The sequence below is a fragment of the Spea bombifrons genome, chromosome 3 (assembly GCF_027358695.1).
Source record: "Spea bombifrons isolate aSpeBom1 chromosome 3, aSpeBom1.2.pri, whole genome shotgun sequence".
NCBI lineage: Eukaryota > Metazoa > Chordata > Amphibia > Anura > Pelobatidae > Spea > Spea bombifrons.
This window is the reverse complement of record NC_071089.1, coordinates 383,141-398,588: the sequence shown is the minus strand read 5'-3', so window position 1 is coordinate 398,588 and position 15,448 is coordinate 383,141. Positions and strand designations below refer to the sequence as shown.

General features: G+C 48.3%; 1 protein-coding gene and 1 long non-coding RNA gene across 2 annotated transcripts; one reads left to right on the top strand and one right to left on the bottom strand.

The window, feature by feature from the left end:
* The first annotated feature begins 21 nt into the window (after positions 1-21).
* POLH (DNA polymerase eta) lies at positions 22-13,677 on the top strand. The gene is made up of 11 exons (XM_053459392.1): positions 22-115; positions 804-964; positions 1,036-1,170; positions 1,512-1,741; positions 2,741-2,910; positions 3,202-3,305; positions 3,594-3,713; positions 3,802-3,925; positions 12,310-12,375; positions 12,623-12,789; positions 12,965-13,677. Exons 2-11 carry the CDS (start codon positions 828-830, stop codon positions 13,653-13,655), a joined length of 1,944 nt encoding a protein of 647 aa, XP_053315367.1. The 5' UTR covers positions 22-115; positions 804-827; the 3' UTR covers positions 13,656-13,677.
* A 1,335-nt stretch (positions 13,678-15,012) lies between these two features.
* On the bottom strand, positions 15,013-15,392 carry LOC128483567 (uncharacterized). The gene is made up of 2 exons (XR_008351086.1): positions 15,174-15,392; positions 15,013-15,143 (listed from the first exon to the last, which is right to left on the bottom strand). It is a non-coding gene; the product is annotated as an uncharacterized LOC128483567 (long non-coding RNA).
* Between the last annotated feature and the right edge of the window lie 56 nt (positions 15,393-15,448).

The following is a 15,448-nucleotide window of genomic DNA, read 5'->3' as shown; positions in this document are numbered from 1 at the left end:
ATCACCTGCGGTGCGCGGCGCATATCCATCCGGCCCCCAGCGTGACGTCGCGTTTCTGTCAAAGGACTGGCGGGTGTCTTGTGAATACCGAGGGAGAAGCGACTCGGTCTCGGGAGTAAGAGGCAGCGACATAGCCCCAAGGAGGGTATAGAGAGCGCAGGCGCTGTCCAGCTGGGTCCCGGGTGCCGTGAGGTCTTGTTAACGGCAGCAGAGGCCTTCCGCGGATGGTTACAAAAAAGCTGTTGTGAATTTGTACCATCTGTACGGTTACGTCCCATCGCAGTGACCGTGCGCCGGGTTCTGTTGCCTAGGGGTGCTCCGTCCCTGCCCCTGCGCGACGGGCTCCGTCCCTGCCCCTGCGCGACGGGCTCCGTCCCTGCCCCTGCGCGACGGGCTCCGTCCCTGCCCCTGCGCGACGGGCTCCGTCCCTGCCCCTGCGCGACGGGCTCCGTCCCTGCCCCTGCGCGACGGGCTCCGTCCCTGCCCCTGCGCGACGGGCTCCGTCCCTGCCCCTGCGCGACGGGCTCCGTCCCTGCCCCTGCGCGACGGGCTCCGTCCCTGCCCCTGCGCGACGGGCTCCGTCCCTGCCCCTGCGCGACGGGCTCCGTCCCTGCCCCTGCGCGACGGGCTCCGTCCCTGCCCCTGCGCGACGGGCTCCGTCCCTGCCCCTGCGCGACGGGCTCCGTCCCTGCCCCTGCGCGACGGGCTCCGTCCCTGCCCCTGCGCGACGGGCTCCGTCGCCAGGGTGGCCCCGTGACTTTAAGGAAAGTCCCCGCTCACACTTCTGTCTCGTGTCTCGGCAGGCAGTCCTGCTGTAAAGCGCCCCCATGGAGCTGGGTCCGGAGCGCGTGGTCGCCCTCGTGGATATGGATTGTTTCTATGTGCAGGTGGAGCAGAGACTGAAACCTGAGCTGAAGAACAAGCCAGTGGCCGTGGTGCAGTACAAAACCTGGAAGGGAGGCGGGTGAGACGCCGCTGTCTGGCGTGTTTTGCTGTAGTTAGACGATCGTGCCCTGATTTCTTCCTCCTTTGCAGCATTATCGCCGTTAGCTACGAAGCCCGTGCGTTTGGCGTGACCCGGAACATGTATGCGGACGACGCCAAGAAGCTGTGCGCCGACCTCCAGCTCGCCCGCGTCCGCGAGTCCCGTGGCAAAGCGGATCTTTCAAAGTAAGAACATGCGCTGTCCCTTTAACACCCCGAATCGGGGTAACTAGTAACAGACGGCACTTCCGGGGCAGATCCGGTGTGGCCGGGTGAAGAAATAAACCCCGTTTATGGTTATTTTCTGTGTGTCTAGCCGGCGGCGTGGCAGAATCTGCATATATTAACCATTTGAGACCCCATTCGTACCCTTATAAAGCCTGGGAACAGCCCCCCAGAGGGGTAAAGATGATGAGCGGGGATTCATTGTGTCCCGGGCATGTGGGAGTAATTGGCACTCTGTGTTAACCCTGTAATGGCTGTCTGAGCCCCGCACACGGCTGTGATAACACGCGTGTCCCCTCCAGGTACCGGGAGGCCAGCGTGGAGGTGATGGAGATCATGTCTCGCTTCGCGGTGGTGGAGCGCGCCAGCATCGACGAGGCCTACATCGACCTGACCGATTCCGTGCGGAAACGACTCCGGGACATGGGAGCGGCGGCCGCCGTAGCGGAGGGGCTCCTGCCGACCACGTACGTGCAGGGATTCCCATGGCCCCGCGGCCCCCCGGAAACCCACTGTCCTCAGCTACGCAAAGGTAACGGCGTCCGCGGAGGGACATTACACGCACACGCATACACGTACATTCATATACACTGCCATTACACCCCTCTCTTCCCATCTCTCCCCATCTCTCCCCATCTCTCCCCATCTCTCCCCATCTCTTCCCATCTCTTCCCATCTCTCCCCATCTCTCCCCATCTCTCCCCATCTCTCCCCATCTCTCCCCATCTCTCCCCATCTCTCCCCATCTCTCCCCATCTCTCCCCATCTCTCCCCATCTCTCCCCATCTCTTCCCTCTTCCACCATCCTCCATCCTGTGGTGAGAGCGCGAGGTCTGTCACTTACTGCTCCCTCATCACTACGCGCCGGCTATTGCTGCCGAGAGCAGGGATGAAGTCATATCCCGGCGGTCGGCATCGTTTGCCGGCGCGTAGTGATTAGGGAGCAGTAAAGCGAGGTGTGAAGTGACCGACCTCACACTCCTTAATGATGAGCCGACTAGAGGGAGATCCTTTGTGCCCCCCCAACACAGCTGCACCCGAGGTGAGTACGGCTCTCGCCTCACCTTTATTATTATTATCATTATCATCATCATTATTATCATTATCATTATTATTATTATCATTATCATTATTATTATCATTATTATCATTATTATTATTATTATCATTATTATTATCATTATTATCATTATTATTATTATTATCATTATTATTATCATTATTATTATCATTATTATTATCATTATTATTATTATCATTATTATTATTATCATTATCATTATTATTATTATTATTATTATCATTATTATTATCATTATTATCATTATTATTATTATCATTATTATTATTATCATTATTATTATTATCATTATTATTATTATCATTATCATTATTTTTTTTTATTTTTTTTTTTTTTAGTTTTGTATAGCGCCATCAAATTCCGTAGCGCTGTAAAGCGGGACAAAGGTAGGGATAGTTGGGGGGCATGCATTAGATTGCAAGCTTTTAAGACTATTCTGTCTCTCTCCAGAGGAGCTGCGCCGGCGTGGTCTCGAGCAGTGGCTGGAATCTCTCCCCGTCGGAGACCCGCACAATCCAGACATCCAGCTTACCGTGGGAAGCGTCATCGTGGAGGAGATGAGGGCCGCCATAGAAAGGGAGACTGGTTTCCAGTGCTCTGCTGGGATTTCTACCAATAAGGTAGCCTGACCTCTGTGCCCCACCCCCTTGACCTCTGTGCCCCATGACCTCTGCGCCCCCACCATGAAACGTTCCCCCTACCCACACCAGTTATATGCATGTGCCCATCCCCCACCCATATGCCTTTACTTGCTATACATATCTGCGCACCTGTACTCCCCCCAATACCCCTGCGTTTCCCCCACACCGTGCCCCTCGCCCGCAGGTGCTGCCGCAGCTGGGGTAAAACATGGTCGCGACGTTACTTTGTTAAACAGCGCGTGGCACGTGGCGTCTCTGTCTCGCCCGCAGGTGTTGGCAAAGCTGGCCTGCGGATTAAACAAACCCAACCGCCAAACCATCCTGTCCGGCGGATCCGTGGCTGAGCTCTTCAACCAACTGCCCGTCGGCAAGATGTAAGTCCCGGGGAGGGGGAGAGCCGGTGCTTACGGGAATGGGGGGGTTTGTTGGAATAATCGCCACGTGGATGAAACGGTCGGTTTGGGGAGCGGCGGGTCAGTGGAGGGAAAGCGGTTTCATGTTAACGAGTCTCCCTTCCGATCCACGCTCCGATCCACGCTCCGATCCACGCTCCGATCCACGCTCCGATCCACGCTCCGATCCACGCTCCGATCCACGCTCCGATCCACGCTCCGATCCACGCTCCGATCCACGCTCCGTGGGGTCCTCACGATCCCTCGCAGCCGTCACCTCGGAGGGAAGTTGGGTTCTTCGGTGCGAGAGATCCTGGGTGTGGAGTACATGGGCCAGATCACCAAGTTCAGCGAATCGCATCTCCAGAGCCACTTTGGGGACAAAACAGGGTGCGTATCAAGACCAACCCTCGTGTCTGGCAAGTGGCCCCTTTAGTGGCCCCTGTGAGCGCTGCGTGTGACCCCTGTCTTCTCTCAGGTCCTGGCTGTATTTCCTGTGCCGTGGAATTGAAGACGAGCCGGTGAAACCCAGACAGTTACCGAAATCCATCGGCTGCAGCAAAAACTTCCCGGGGAGGACGGCGCTGTCCACGCGGGATCAGGTGTGTGTGTGGGGGGGGGTCGCTGTCCACGCGGGATCAGGTGTGTGTGTGGGGGGGCGCTGTCCACGCGGGATCAGGTGTGTGTGGGGGGGGGGTCGCTGTCCACGCGGGATCAGGTGTGTGTGTGGGGGGGGGGGGTCGCTGTCCACGCGGGATCAGGTGTGTGTGTGGGGGGGGTCGCCGTCCACGCGGGATCAGGTGTGTGTGGGGGGGGTCGCCGTCCACGCGGGATCAGGTGTGTGTGGGGAGGACGGCGCTGTCCACGCGGGATCAGGTGTGTGTGGGGGGGGGGTCGCTGTCCACGCGGGATCAGGTGTGTGTGTGTGTGGGGGGGGGGGTCGCTGTCCACGCGGGATCAGGTGTGTGTGGGGGGTCGCTGTCCACGCGGGATCAGGTGTGTGTGGGGGGGGTCGCTGTCCACGCGGGATCAGGTGTGTGTGGGGGGGGTCGCCGTCCATGCGGGATCAGGTGTGTGTGTGTGTGTGTGTGTGTGTGTGTGTGTGTGTGTGTGGGTCGCTGTCCAACCGGGATCAGGTGTGTGTGTGTGTGGGGGGGCGGTCGCTGTCCACACGGGATCAGGTGTGTGTGTGTGTGGGGGGGGGGTCGCTGTCCACGCGGGATCAGGTGTGTGTGGGGGGGGTCGCCGTCCATGCGCGATCAGGTGTGTGTGTGTGTGTGTGTGTGTGTGTGTGTGTGTGTGGGTCGCTGTCCAAGCGGGATCAGGTGTGTGTGTGTGGGGGGCGGTCGCTGTCCACGCGGGATCAGGTGTGTGTGGGGGGTCGCTGTCCACGCGGGATCAGGTGACGGGGGCGCAGTCAGTGCGCCGGTGAGGGTCAGGCACTGTCCACACGGGTGGGTGGGGTCACGGTCAGTGTGGGGGAGGGGGGGCGCTGTCGGTGCGCGGTGGGGTGACTCAGTCTTGGGAAGCTTTGCGTTTGCTGCGTGTTCCTTCACCAGAATCCATCTCTTCTGAGAAACGCATCCTATGAGGCCACGTGCCGAGATAGCGTGTTATATGCCACGTGCCGAAATAGCGTGTTATATGCCACGTGCCGAGATGATGGTATCAAATGGTTGATGCCTGTGGGGGGTCCTCTGGCCCCCTGCAGCGGGGTGTTGGTTGAATTAATGGTCGAATTCTCCTCAGAAAAAGTTATTTCCTTTAATAGATTATGCGCATAATCGAGACAAGGCACACGAAGCGTTGTCTAATTACGTATTTGGATTACATGGTTTATATAACTTCTTATACTTCTTATCTGCTTCTAATAGCATGCATCATTCTGATTGGTTACTTTTTAAGCAGGTTACGCCTCTTAGTAGATATGTTGGCGCAACACGTGATATATCATAGACTAGACATTTTCTACTGTCTTTGTCAGCAATAATATTTATGATAACATAAGCATTTTTCTAACATTTCCCTCCTGTTTATCAAAATATTATTCAATATCAGTCTCCTCATCTTCAGTATCGGTCATTAACACTGATAATTCATCTTTCATGTCAACAACGTCATTAATATGTAGAGTCTCAGATACTTGTAATAATTGATCACATTCTTCTTTGTCGATCAGGGAGTACATAGTCTGATTTACAGCTTTATCAATTGTCTTATTCAAAAGAAATCCTCGGCAACATGGAATAAAACAGCATCCTCCGAATATCAATACTGCAGCTACTATAGTGATAGTAATTATTCCGGATATTATCATTCCCGACCATCGCCCGAACCATCCTTCTAACCAAGAGGTGAACACATTATGTATTCCTGCATTCTCGGCAAGTTCATTTGATAAGGATGTTAGATGTTATCGTGGGCTTTAGTGATGCTCTCATCAGGGGCGGTGTTATTTGGTATGAAGGTGCAGCATTGGTTGCTGGACATCTTGCACACGCGCCCTTTCTCGGCCAATAGCATATCCAAGGCCATTCGATTCTGCCAGACCATAAGAGAGGTCGCATCCAGTTGCTCATGTATTCCTTTAATAGCATCTCGAGTATAATTCACAAACCGCTGTTGATTATAATAGAGGTAGTTTATCCAGTCCACGTTTTTCGCTATTGTACTCCACCAGAAAAAAAATTGATTCGAAACCTGCAGCAATTTGGATTCGGACTTTGAACTCATTTGGAACTCTTCGTGGTACTCCAATTTCATCAATATATATTCGATCATCAAGCAATCCTTGTGGTTGTATTGGTCGCCTTTTCCTTGACTTTGGCTCCTTCTGTGAAATCAACAGGTTTATAGGTACAATGAGTTGTATTATTATTTTCCTTTTTCTCTGGGATCGATGAAAAGTCTTATTTTTCCGGTCTCCGCACAACCACCAAATATCTGCTTTCATCTGGGTTGGCTGTCGCAGTTCTGTGGAAAAAATCTTGACACATAGTGATTTAGACAAATCTTTATAATCAAAATAGCTGCTATTACCCCGAAGTTCCATACAGGTGTAATTTCCCCCACATATTTGCACTGTTGGAGGTAATTGGGGTCTCTTAACCTTGGGAAACAACAAGTCTAATATATGACAAATTCCATTTCCAGATGGGGTATAAGTCTTATCAAACAGCTTTATTATACAGTCAAATCCGACTGGATCATTCTCTTTTGTTAATGGAAATGGCATCGTAGCCAACTGCGGATAGGCTTCTGCACAGACTATACAATTCTCTTTGTTTAGACTCTTTACAGTAAATCGAAGCAATTCCAACCAAACGTTATCTCTATGAAATCCTGCTTCCAGCGCAATCTGATCAATAGAACTCAAATTGGTATACGGAATTACCCCTGTCTCAATTTCCTCGATATCTCTTTCTTCCTGGATCTGAAACTCTTTTTCTGCTTACATTCAGATCTTAATCTTTTTACAGATTTTGATTTTACTTGCTCTTGCCCTGGGCATATTATATCCCCAATCTTGACTAGCTGTTGTCCACATAGCATAATCCCAACCAAGACATAATGTTATACTTCGTTTTCCAGGGGGCTTTTCGGGCATCCAGCATATATATATATATATATATATACATCGGCCTTAGCATAATTTCTTGCTTGCCCAATATTTTTACAATGAATCAATTTACACAGATCAATGACAATAGAACTATCTCCTGTTAATGAAAAAGTCAGATTTTGTCCTTTGGTATCTTCCCATTTGGTCACCTTGTTCTCATCCCACTTAGCATTAGCATTAGAATAAGAAATTATTGTAAAAACATCAGTCACTACCCAATAAACTATAAGCAGGCACCACCCCTTCATCCTACCTGGCCGTCAACTCAGGGTTTGGGGAATGGATTTCTTCACTGGCTTGAGACGAGTCCAACCTATCGTCTGGACCCCCCTTTGTACCCAGACTTAATGAGTGACTACCAGCAAGTGGTGTTACCTTCTTACAGCGCGACTGATGTATCCAACAACTCCTCTCAGCTATCTTACACGCCGCGGGGGTGGTTAGTAGTACTTGGTACAGTCCTTCCCACCTCGGTGATGACCAATTCTTTCGTTTGATTATCTTTATTAGTACCCAATCTCCAACGCTCAACTTCTCAGGAATTAGCTCTTGTGCTTCTGGAAGAGAATTAACAGTTTGTATTGATCTGGTGTTCAACATTTTTACCATATAATCTGCTAGGGTTAATTCCCTTTCATCATTTGCCTCTTTTACCTTTATTTGTGGCAAACTATAGGGTCTCCCATACATTACTTCAAATGGGGTGAGACCTTGCTTATTGGGTGTAATACACATACTCAATTTTACCATTGGTAGGCAGGAAACCCAATTCTTCCTGCCTTTTTTTAATTTATTCTTTATTGTTCCATTGTTTCTTTCTACCAACCCTGCTGACTGAGGATGAAAGGCGCAATGATTCTTTAATTGTATACCAAATACTTGTGCAAATCTGGAGATTAGTTGATTGACAAAATGAGGCCCATTGTCACTATATATTCTTTCTGGTATTCCATATCTAGGAATGATTTATTTTATCATGACCTTAGCTACTGTATCTGCATCTGCGTGGGCTGTTGGGAATATTTCTATCCATTTAGTTAATGCATCAACAATAACTAGACAATATTTTACATTTATTTAGTTCAATATAATCCATGCAAATATATTAAAACAGATACTCTGGGTTGGGGAACTTCCCAATAGCAAATTTGAGATTTCCCTGTGGATTATATCGAGCACAGATAAGACAATTAGCACATAAAACATTTTTTTAGAGTAATTTTGGAACACCTTATCTATAATGACTACCATCCCTCCTGTTGAGACATGGCTCAGCCCATGACTCAATAAGGCTGCATAGCGAAATAATGACTTCGGCAATATTGGTTTGTTGTTAATATAAAAAAATTTGTTACATAGAGTCGCTTATTTAGACTGCCAATATCGTTTTTCAGACATAGGGGCAGCCTGTTGCATATCATACAAAACCTGGTGATCAATTTGTATTTCATTAGTGATTATGGCAAACATCTCTTGAGCAATTCTTTTTGTTTCTATATCTGCACGGTTATTGCCTAATGCAAGGATCTTTGCTGTTGGTATGAGCTGCACACTTTATTACAGCTACTTCTTTTGGTAGATTTATAACCATTAATAGCTCTTTAATTAAAATTTATAATTTATCGGTTTCCCTGTGGAAATCATACCTCCTATTTTTCCCATTGTTGTGCAAACACATATATAGTGGAAAACACATATTGACCATCGGTATAGATATTTACCCGTTTGTCTACTGCCCATTTGCAGGCCTCGATGAGAGCCGTTAACTCAGCCGCCTGGGCTAATAAATAATTAGATAATGTACCTGCCTTGATTACTTCAGCATTGTATTCAATGTCTCCTTTATCCCTTTTCCACGAGTGACTAATCTCACATCACAACACCATATCTCCCACAGACTTCCACTGATCAGTTTGCTGTTTACACAGAGACAAATGTGGTGTTATACCTTTAAAAAGTGTGGTCATTCAGGGGGGTTAATATACAAGATAATGCCCCTTGTCCTTTGTCTGTCCAGTAAAAGTATTTTGTCTGTATTACGATATTTCATTCGTCTTTTAAGTGTGATTCATAATACTCGTCTCCTCCTGCTGTTCTCTTAACATACATTGTACAATGAAAATTATTTAAATATTGAACTTGTAAATGATCACAGGTCTCAAATGTCTTATGTACAAGTTCCAAAACCTGTATTATGTTTCCCTTATTTTCAGTAAAATCTATGTTCAAGGCATAATAGTAACGATCATGCCGTCCTTGATAGTTATTTCTTCTTTCCACTGTAACATCAAACTTGTCTCCCACGGGTGCAATGTGCACTCCAAACTTTTTAATTAGATCTCTTCCCATGAGATTTACGGGACATACCTCAGATAATATTACTCTGGCAGTAATTATGTTTCTAGACTCTGGATGTTGTATTTGGAGGGGAACAGATAAGCTTTCGGTATGTGTCCTCCCTTTTACTCCCTTTATGTGAATTTAACCCGTTCCTTTCTGTATGCCAGTGCAGGTGTGATAATTCAATAGGGTTCGCGAAGCCCCTGAATCTACCAAGAATGTTACACGTTTGTTATTTACAATTAAATCAATTTCAGGCAAATTTGACAATAACAACACATCATGAACATTACTGAGATCTAATGTCTCTTTCTCTTGTATTAGTCATTGTTCTGGGGAGTTCTGCTTTCTCTTGTCTGGCTCGGGACACTCTTTTACTTAATAACCTTCCTTTCCACAATTTTAACATCCATGTGACCGTCTATCACCACTACCTCTTCTACCTCGGTACGACCGTCTGCTCTTGCCATAACTTCAAAATTTCTCACTTTTCCTTTTATCATTTCTGACTGCTTAGTATATTCTAACACATCATTCAACGACGCAGTACGGAGATTAACCTTATGTTTACTGACATACGCATTTATCTCTTTACGCGTCCCAGACACAAACACATTTTTCAATTGCTGCTCATAAGCAGAATTTGGATCTGGATCGGGAGGTGGGGTTAAACCACTATAGATATCAAAAACCTTTTTCAGTCGATAAAAATATTGATGCACATCCTCCCCATCCTTCTGCGTACATCTATTTATCTCCATCCAATTTGTTTTACGAGCCCATCTGGTCGTACAAGCAGTTATAAAGACATTTAATTGATTATTTAAATTAAGACTGTCCCATAGAAGTGGGCTTCTTGGATTTAGATTATCGTACCCATTCCGGTTCAGTTCCACTGAACTTCAATCTGATTTGAAAACTCTCACACGCTCTCTCTATTTCTTCACCATTTAATTGATAACTGTTACAGAGCCCTCATATATCCTCCCCAAACTGTCAAGGATCCTCTTTTGGACTTTTTACATGTTCAGTAGTTTTTTTTTTAATATCTTTCTCTGTTTATGTTCTATGCACCTACATGGTTAACGGATGTATTTGACCTTGACTACTCCCTAAGGAGGCGCGTTACTTATATTGTTACTTTAAGCATATTAATTTGAATATAAAATAAAACAAGAAGATATATATCGTAAAAATTACAGACAGGTATACAGGATATCTTATTATTTTAAAAATAAAATGTGTTAATTATAAATTCTAGCATTTAAAATATTAACCCTTATTTAAATTAATTCTGAAAAAAGCATCTGAATAAAAGCATTAGAATAAAAAGATAAAAAAGCTCTTCTAATGTCGACTCTACATATAATTTATGATCGATCACAGATAACAGACAAGACATACATTTCACAGATTCTGGAACCAGCTGGAAACATGGTATAGAATTTGGAATGTTATAATTTAGTCACTACGTAGTTTCTTTTAAATCCACCACTCCGAGTCTAGACTCTACTGGGATGGTCCAGCCATCCGAAACCTGAGGGATCCGCCCTCAATTTTAAATGCACTATACCTGAACAATGTGAATTTATGCCTAAACATTTTCTAGATTGAGTTTATACATAAACTGTTTGTCTCCTTTCAGTGGTTTCTTCTTTATCCACAAGAAAACACTCTCATCCTTTTGTTTCTTTCCCTTACTGTGGGATTTCCCCATGATACAATCTCACCGCAAAACAGAAAACAAGGAAAATCTTTTGGTATTTATAAGATACCACGTCTGGACAGGGTTAACAGATAGTTCTTGGTATTTATAAGATACCACGTCTGGACAGAGTGAAACAAAGGACCTCGGTATTTATAAGATACCGCTTCTCGACAGAGTGAAATAAAGAGCCCTTGGTATTTATAAGATACCGTTCCTAGACAGTAAAGGCAGGAAAATCACTCTCGCAGCGAAGTTGTTCACTTGCAATCCCAGCACTTGATCACAGAGAGCTTCTCACAAATGCCGGGGGGCGTATTAACAACAACCTTATTAACTGTTCGTTCGCCGTAAAGGACTCCTGAACAGTCATTCACACAGATAGATTCATTCAGACAAAATTTGTGACATGGGTTGGTATAGCTGTCCCTGGACCATAAGAGCTCTTCTCTTTAAGGTCTTGTGATACTCATTCACAATAATACAAGCCGCAACCAACATCAACAGTATTATCACAATTACAAACAACTCGCTATCACAAAAATAATGACTAACTACCTGTGCACATTTCTTCTGATCAGCCTCAGTACTCCAAGTACTATTCTCATTATCGAATGCATACGCAGTTATTTATTTCAGTAGTCCCTGACAGACTTTGACCTCCTTTAATATTTCCCAGAAATATTTTTCTTACTCACATTTCTGAAGAGAAGACCGCACTAAATCTTCGGGAGGACGCTGCCGGTTTCAGGGACAATGTCGCGAAGTGCCTCTAATTAACAGCAATCTTAGCTGGAGGACTTATATTACCTCAGATGCAGATTCTTGAGGTGCGGTTCCTCAGGACTGTCGTCCCTGTCTCCGGTCAGGACCTCCTCACACGGGGCACCAAAATGTTGGTTGAATTAATGGTCGAATTCTCCTCAGAAAAAGTTATTTCCTTTAATAGATTATGCGCATAATCGAGACAAGGCACACGAAGCGTTGTCTAATTACGTATTTGGATTACATGGTTTATATAACTTCTTATACTTCTTATCTGCTTCTAATAGCATGCATCATTCTGATTGGTTACTTTTTAAGCAGGTTACGCCTCTTAGTAGATATGTTGGCGCAACACGTGATATATCATAGACTAGACATTTTCTACTGTCTTTGTCAGCAATAATATTTATGATAACATAAGCATTTTTCTAACACGGGGCAAGTTTCTTTTGGCCACTGATTTTGTGCTGGCCCCGCCAGCGATTTGGGTCACTTTCCCTTTGGGGGGGTCGGATCAGCTGGACTTACAGATCTGTGATGTCTTACCCCCGCAGGTCCAGTACTGGCTGCTGCAGCTTTCCTTGGAGCTGGAAGAACGTTTGCTGAAAGACAGAGATATGGTGAGTTCCGCAGTGAATCCGGGCCCCCGAACTGCTGCAGGGCCCAGGGCCTCCGCGCGCGGGGGGGCCTCCAGGGGGGCCGCAGATGTAGCCAGTGGCTCAATTAAAGCCCATCTTTGGCTGGTCTGCTTACATTGGCTACTGTGTTTGTTGTAAGAAAAGCTGAAGCTTTTGGGGGCCACTTTTCTCACTGTGACACCAACTCGAGTCCCGGGAAATCTAAATGCTTTGCGTGGCTTCCTCGCAGAATAACCGGGTGGCCAAGCTGCTGACCGTGGGCTTCCATCAGCAGGGAGACTCGAGCGGCTCGTCCCGCTGCTGCCCCCTCCCCCGCTACGATGCCCAGAAGATCAGCGCCGATGCCCTGACCCTTCTAAAGGGGTTCAACGTGGCCGGGATGCACCAAGCGGCGTGGTGAGTACGGCACGCTTTACGTGACCCGGAACCCCGACGTTATCGGCCCCCGTGAAAGGAAATGTTTGTGTAGAACACCTGACATGCTGCCCCTTCTCTCGCCCCGCCTCTTCTCTCGCCCTGCCCCTTCTCTCGTCCCGCCCCTTCTCTCACCCCGCCTCTTCTCTCCCTGCAGGTCTCCTCCTCTCACGTTACTCCAGCTGTCGGCGAGTAAATTTGCCTCGTCTGCCGGCGGCATTGCAGGTTTCCTTAGTAAGGATGCGAGTGGCACTCAGCGATGCCTCGGCTCCCCCCCAAGGCAGATTACCGGCGGCAGACCCCCCAGCGACCCCCAAACACCCCAGAAAGAAGAAAGGCCCGCCGCTGCAAAGACCCCCAACACCATCCAGCGTCTCTTCCAACGTGCGCTTCAGAAGAAGGAGCTGAATGAGTCCACCGGTCCTAGCGGTTCTCCGGCCGGGCAGGAATGCGAGCGTAACGTGGAGTCTGAGGGCCGGCTTGAGACCTGTGCTGATGGAGTAGTGGGAGCTGCTGCCGGTGTCCCGGATGATGTGGTATCTGACGCTGGTTCCGGTGGGCAGCCGCTGCAGACCGAGGCCGCCTCCTCCTGTGCGGCCGAAGAAGACTTTATGACGTGCGAGCGCTGCGGCCGGCGGCTCGTCGTTTGGGACGTCCCGGAACACATGGATTATCACTATGCGCAGGAGCTGCAGGACTCGCTTTCCGCTACCCCGAGCCGTCCAGCCGGGGCCCCGGCGGGCCGGCCCAAGAGCAAGAGTAAGCTGCAGCTGGGGGCCGAAGCCAAGCGCCGGCGGAGCGACGGCAGCCGCACTCTGGACGCGTTTTTTAGGAAAGCCCCGCAGTGAGCTCGGTTTATTCCGCTCTCCGATGCCCTTTGCTGCACCCCGGTGGGGATTTAAGGGATTCGGGGGCAAATATAACCCTCCTGGTGCCAGTCTCCCCCCGCGGGTTTATTCACATTAACGCAGGGTGTTATTCATAATGCATTATACAGGGCAGGCAGGTTTAATTGAAGCTGTGGAGAAATCTAACAGGTTTCAAACAGTCTACCTGTCTGTAAGCAGGGCAGTTAGTTACTGCATGCACACAGGTGCTTCGCGGGCATTAAATCCAGAGGAAGGGGTTTCTTTTAGAAGTGACTGATGGGTGTGAGATCCGTGAACGAGCAGAGGTGGTAACGAAACCCCCAAGAAAACTTTGTAAAGTGGATCTCCTAACTTTTTACTCTCGGATTAAAAAATAAATGAAAATATAAATTCTTCTTTTCTGTAAATCTGTTTATTAGAATTTCCGTTATTTGAAACTCGAGGCTTTCGTGGAATCGGACGAAAAGGACGGAAAAATGACGATCCGCCCTGGGGATGAATGCCCCTCCCCCCTGCCGCTCTCCACCCCTACCGCTCTCCGCCCTACCGCTCTCCACCCCTCCGCTGTGGCCTTCTGCCCCCAACCTCCATGCTTCTGTCCCACAGCGTGGTGATGTCGTCGTGACATCACTGGCATCCAAAACGTATACGAGAGATCCCCAAAACGATCCCGATCCGCAAAGAAAAGCAGGAAAAAAAAATGGCAGAAAGTAAAGAAATCCCAAACCCCTCGATCCAGTATAAAAAATGTATAATACGAGGGAACGTATAAAACACGCGGGGGGGGGGTTCGCTGCCCAGACGCGGGATCTCCTGCGTACCAAAATTCCATGAAAGCGCCAAAAACACTCTGTTAGTATAGATTTTTTACGTATTGTGACTAATAATCATCGGATCGGAGGAAACGGGGCCAAAAAACATTCGGATGGATTTTTTTCTTTCGTTTCCAAGGAAAACGCCGGCAATTTGTAAATTCTGAAATTTTGTTGTCCGACGCCCACTCGCACCCCCACTCAGCCATTCGCACCCCCACTCACCCATTCGCTCCACTCGCACCCCCACCCACCCACTCATTCCCTCCATTCGCTTTACACACACCCCCATGCTCCACTCGCTTTACACACACCCCCGCTTACCCATTCGCTCCACTCACACTCAGGGTCATTCAGCAGCAGAAGGCAGCCTTTTTTTTTTTTTTACCCGTTCTGTGGGTTTACTTCCATGTTTGTTTTCGGACGACGGTCCGGCCACGGCCCCCAACATCTACCGAGCTTCAATAACCAGAACCGTGTATACAAGTGGCGGCGCAGGGCCACGGAGCCACCCGACACGGAGAAACTCAGTAAAACGCTTTATTCTGTCCACGTGCAGAAAATCTAAAAACGCACAAAATATACAGAAACCCACCCAATAAAACCGGCCGTCAGTGACCCCCCCCCGCCCCGGGCCCCCCAGCCCTGACCGGGTCTCTTTTCAAAACACAAACCCCTGGCCCACGTGGGTCGGATTCTTGGGTCACGTCTAAGGGCAGCTCTCCCTGCATACTCCGCACCGCTATACAGAGCCCACGAGCCGAGACTTCTCTGCCCCAGGGGGGCAATTATACCTCGCTTAATAACCCCCGACCCGCAGAAGAGTCCAAACAATAAAATGGAGACAAAACGATCAGCCCTGCGGCGTCTCATCCATCCACGGGGGCCGAAGGAATCCCCCCCCCCACATACCCCAAGAGGGGGTGCTGGTTTTGGGGGCATTCAGAGATCCGTGGGGGG

What these genes read in the sequence shown, in the direction of transcription:
- POLH (XM_053459392.1), top strand. Translation starts at nt 828, where the DNA reads ATGGAGCTGGGTCCGGAGCGCGTGGTCGCCCTCGTGGATATGGATTGT. An exon ending in GGCAAAGCGGATCTTTCAAA is followed by an intron (nt 1,171 to 1,511) that starts GTAAGAACATGC and finishes TGTCCCCTCCAG; the next exon opens with GTACCGGGAGGCCAGCGTGG. An exon ending in GGGATGCACCAAGCGGCGTG is followed by an intron (nt 12,790 to 12,964) that starts GTGAGTACGGCA and finishes CTCTCCCTGCAG; the next exon opens with GTCTCCTCCTCTCACGTTAC.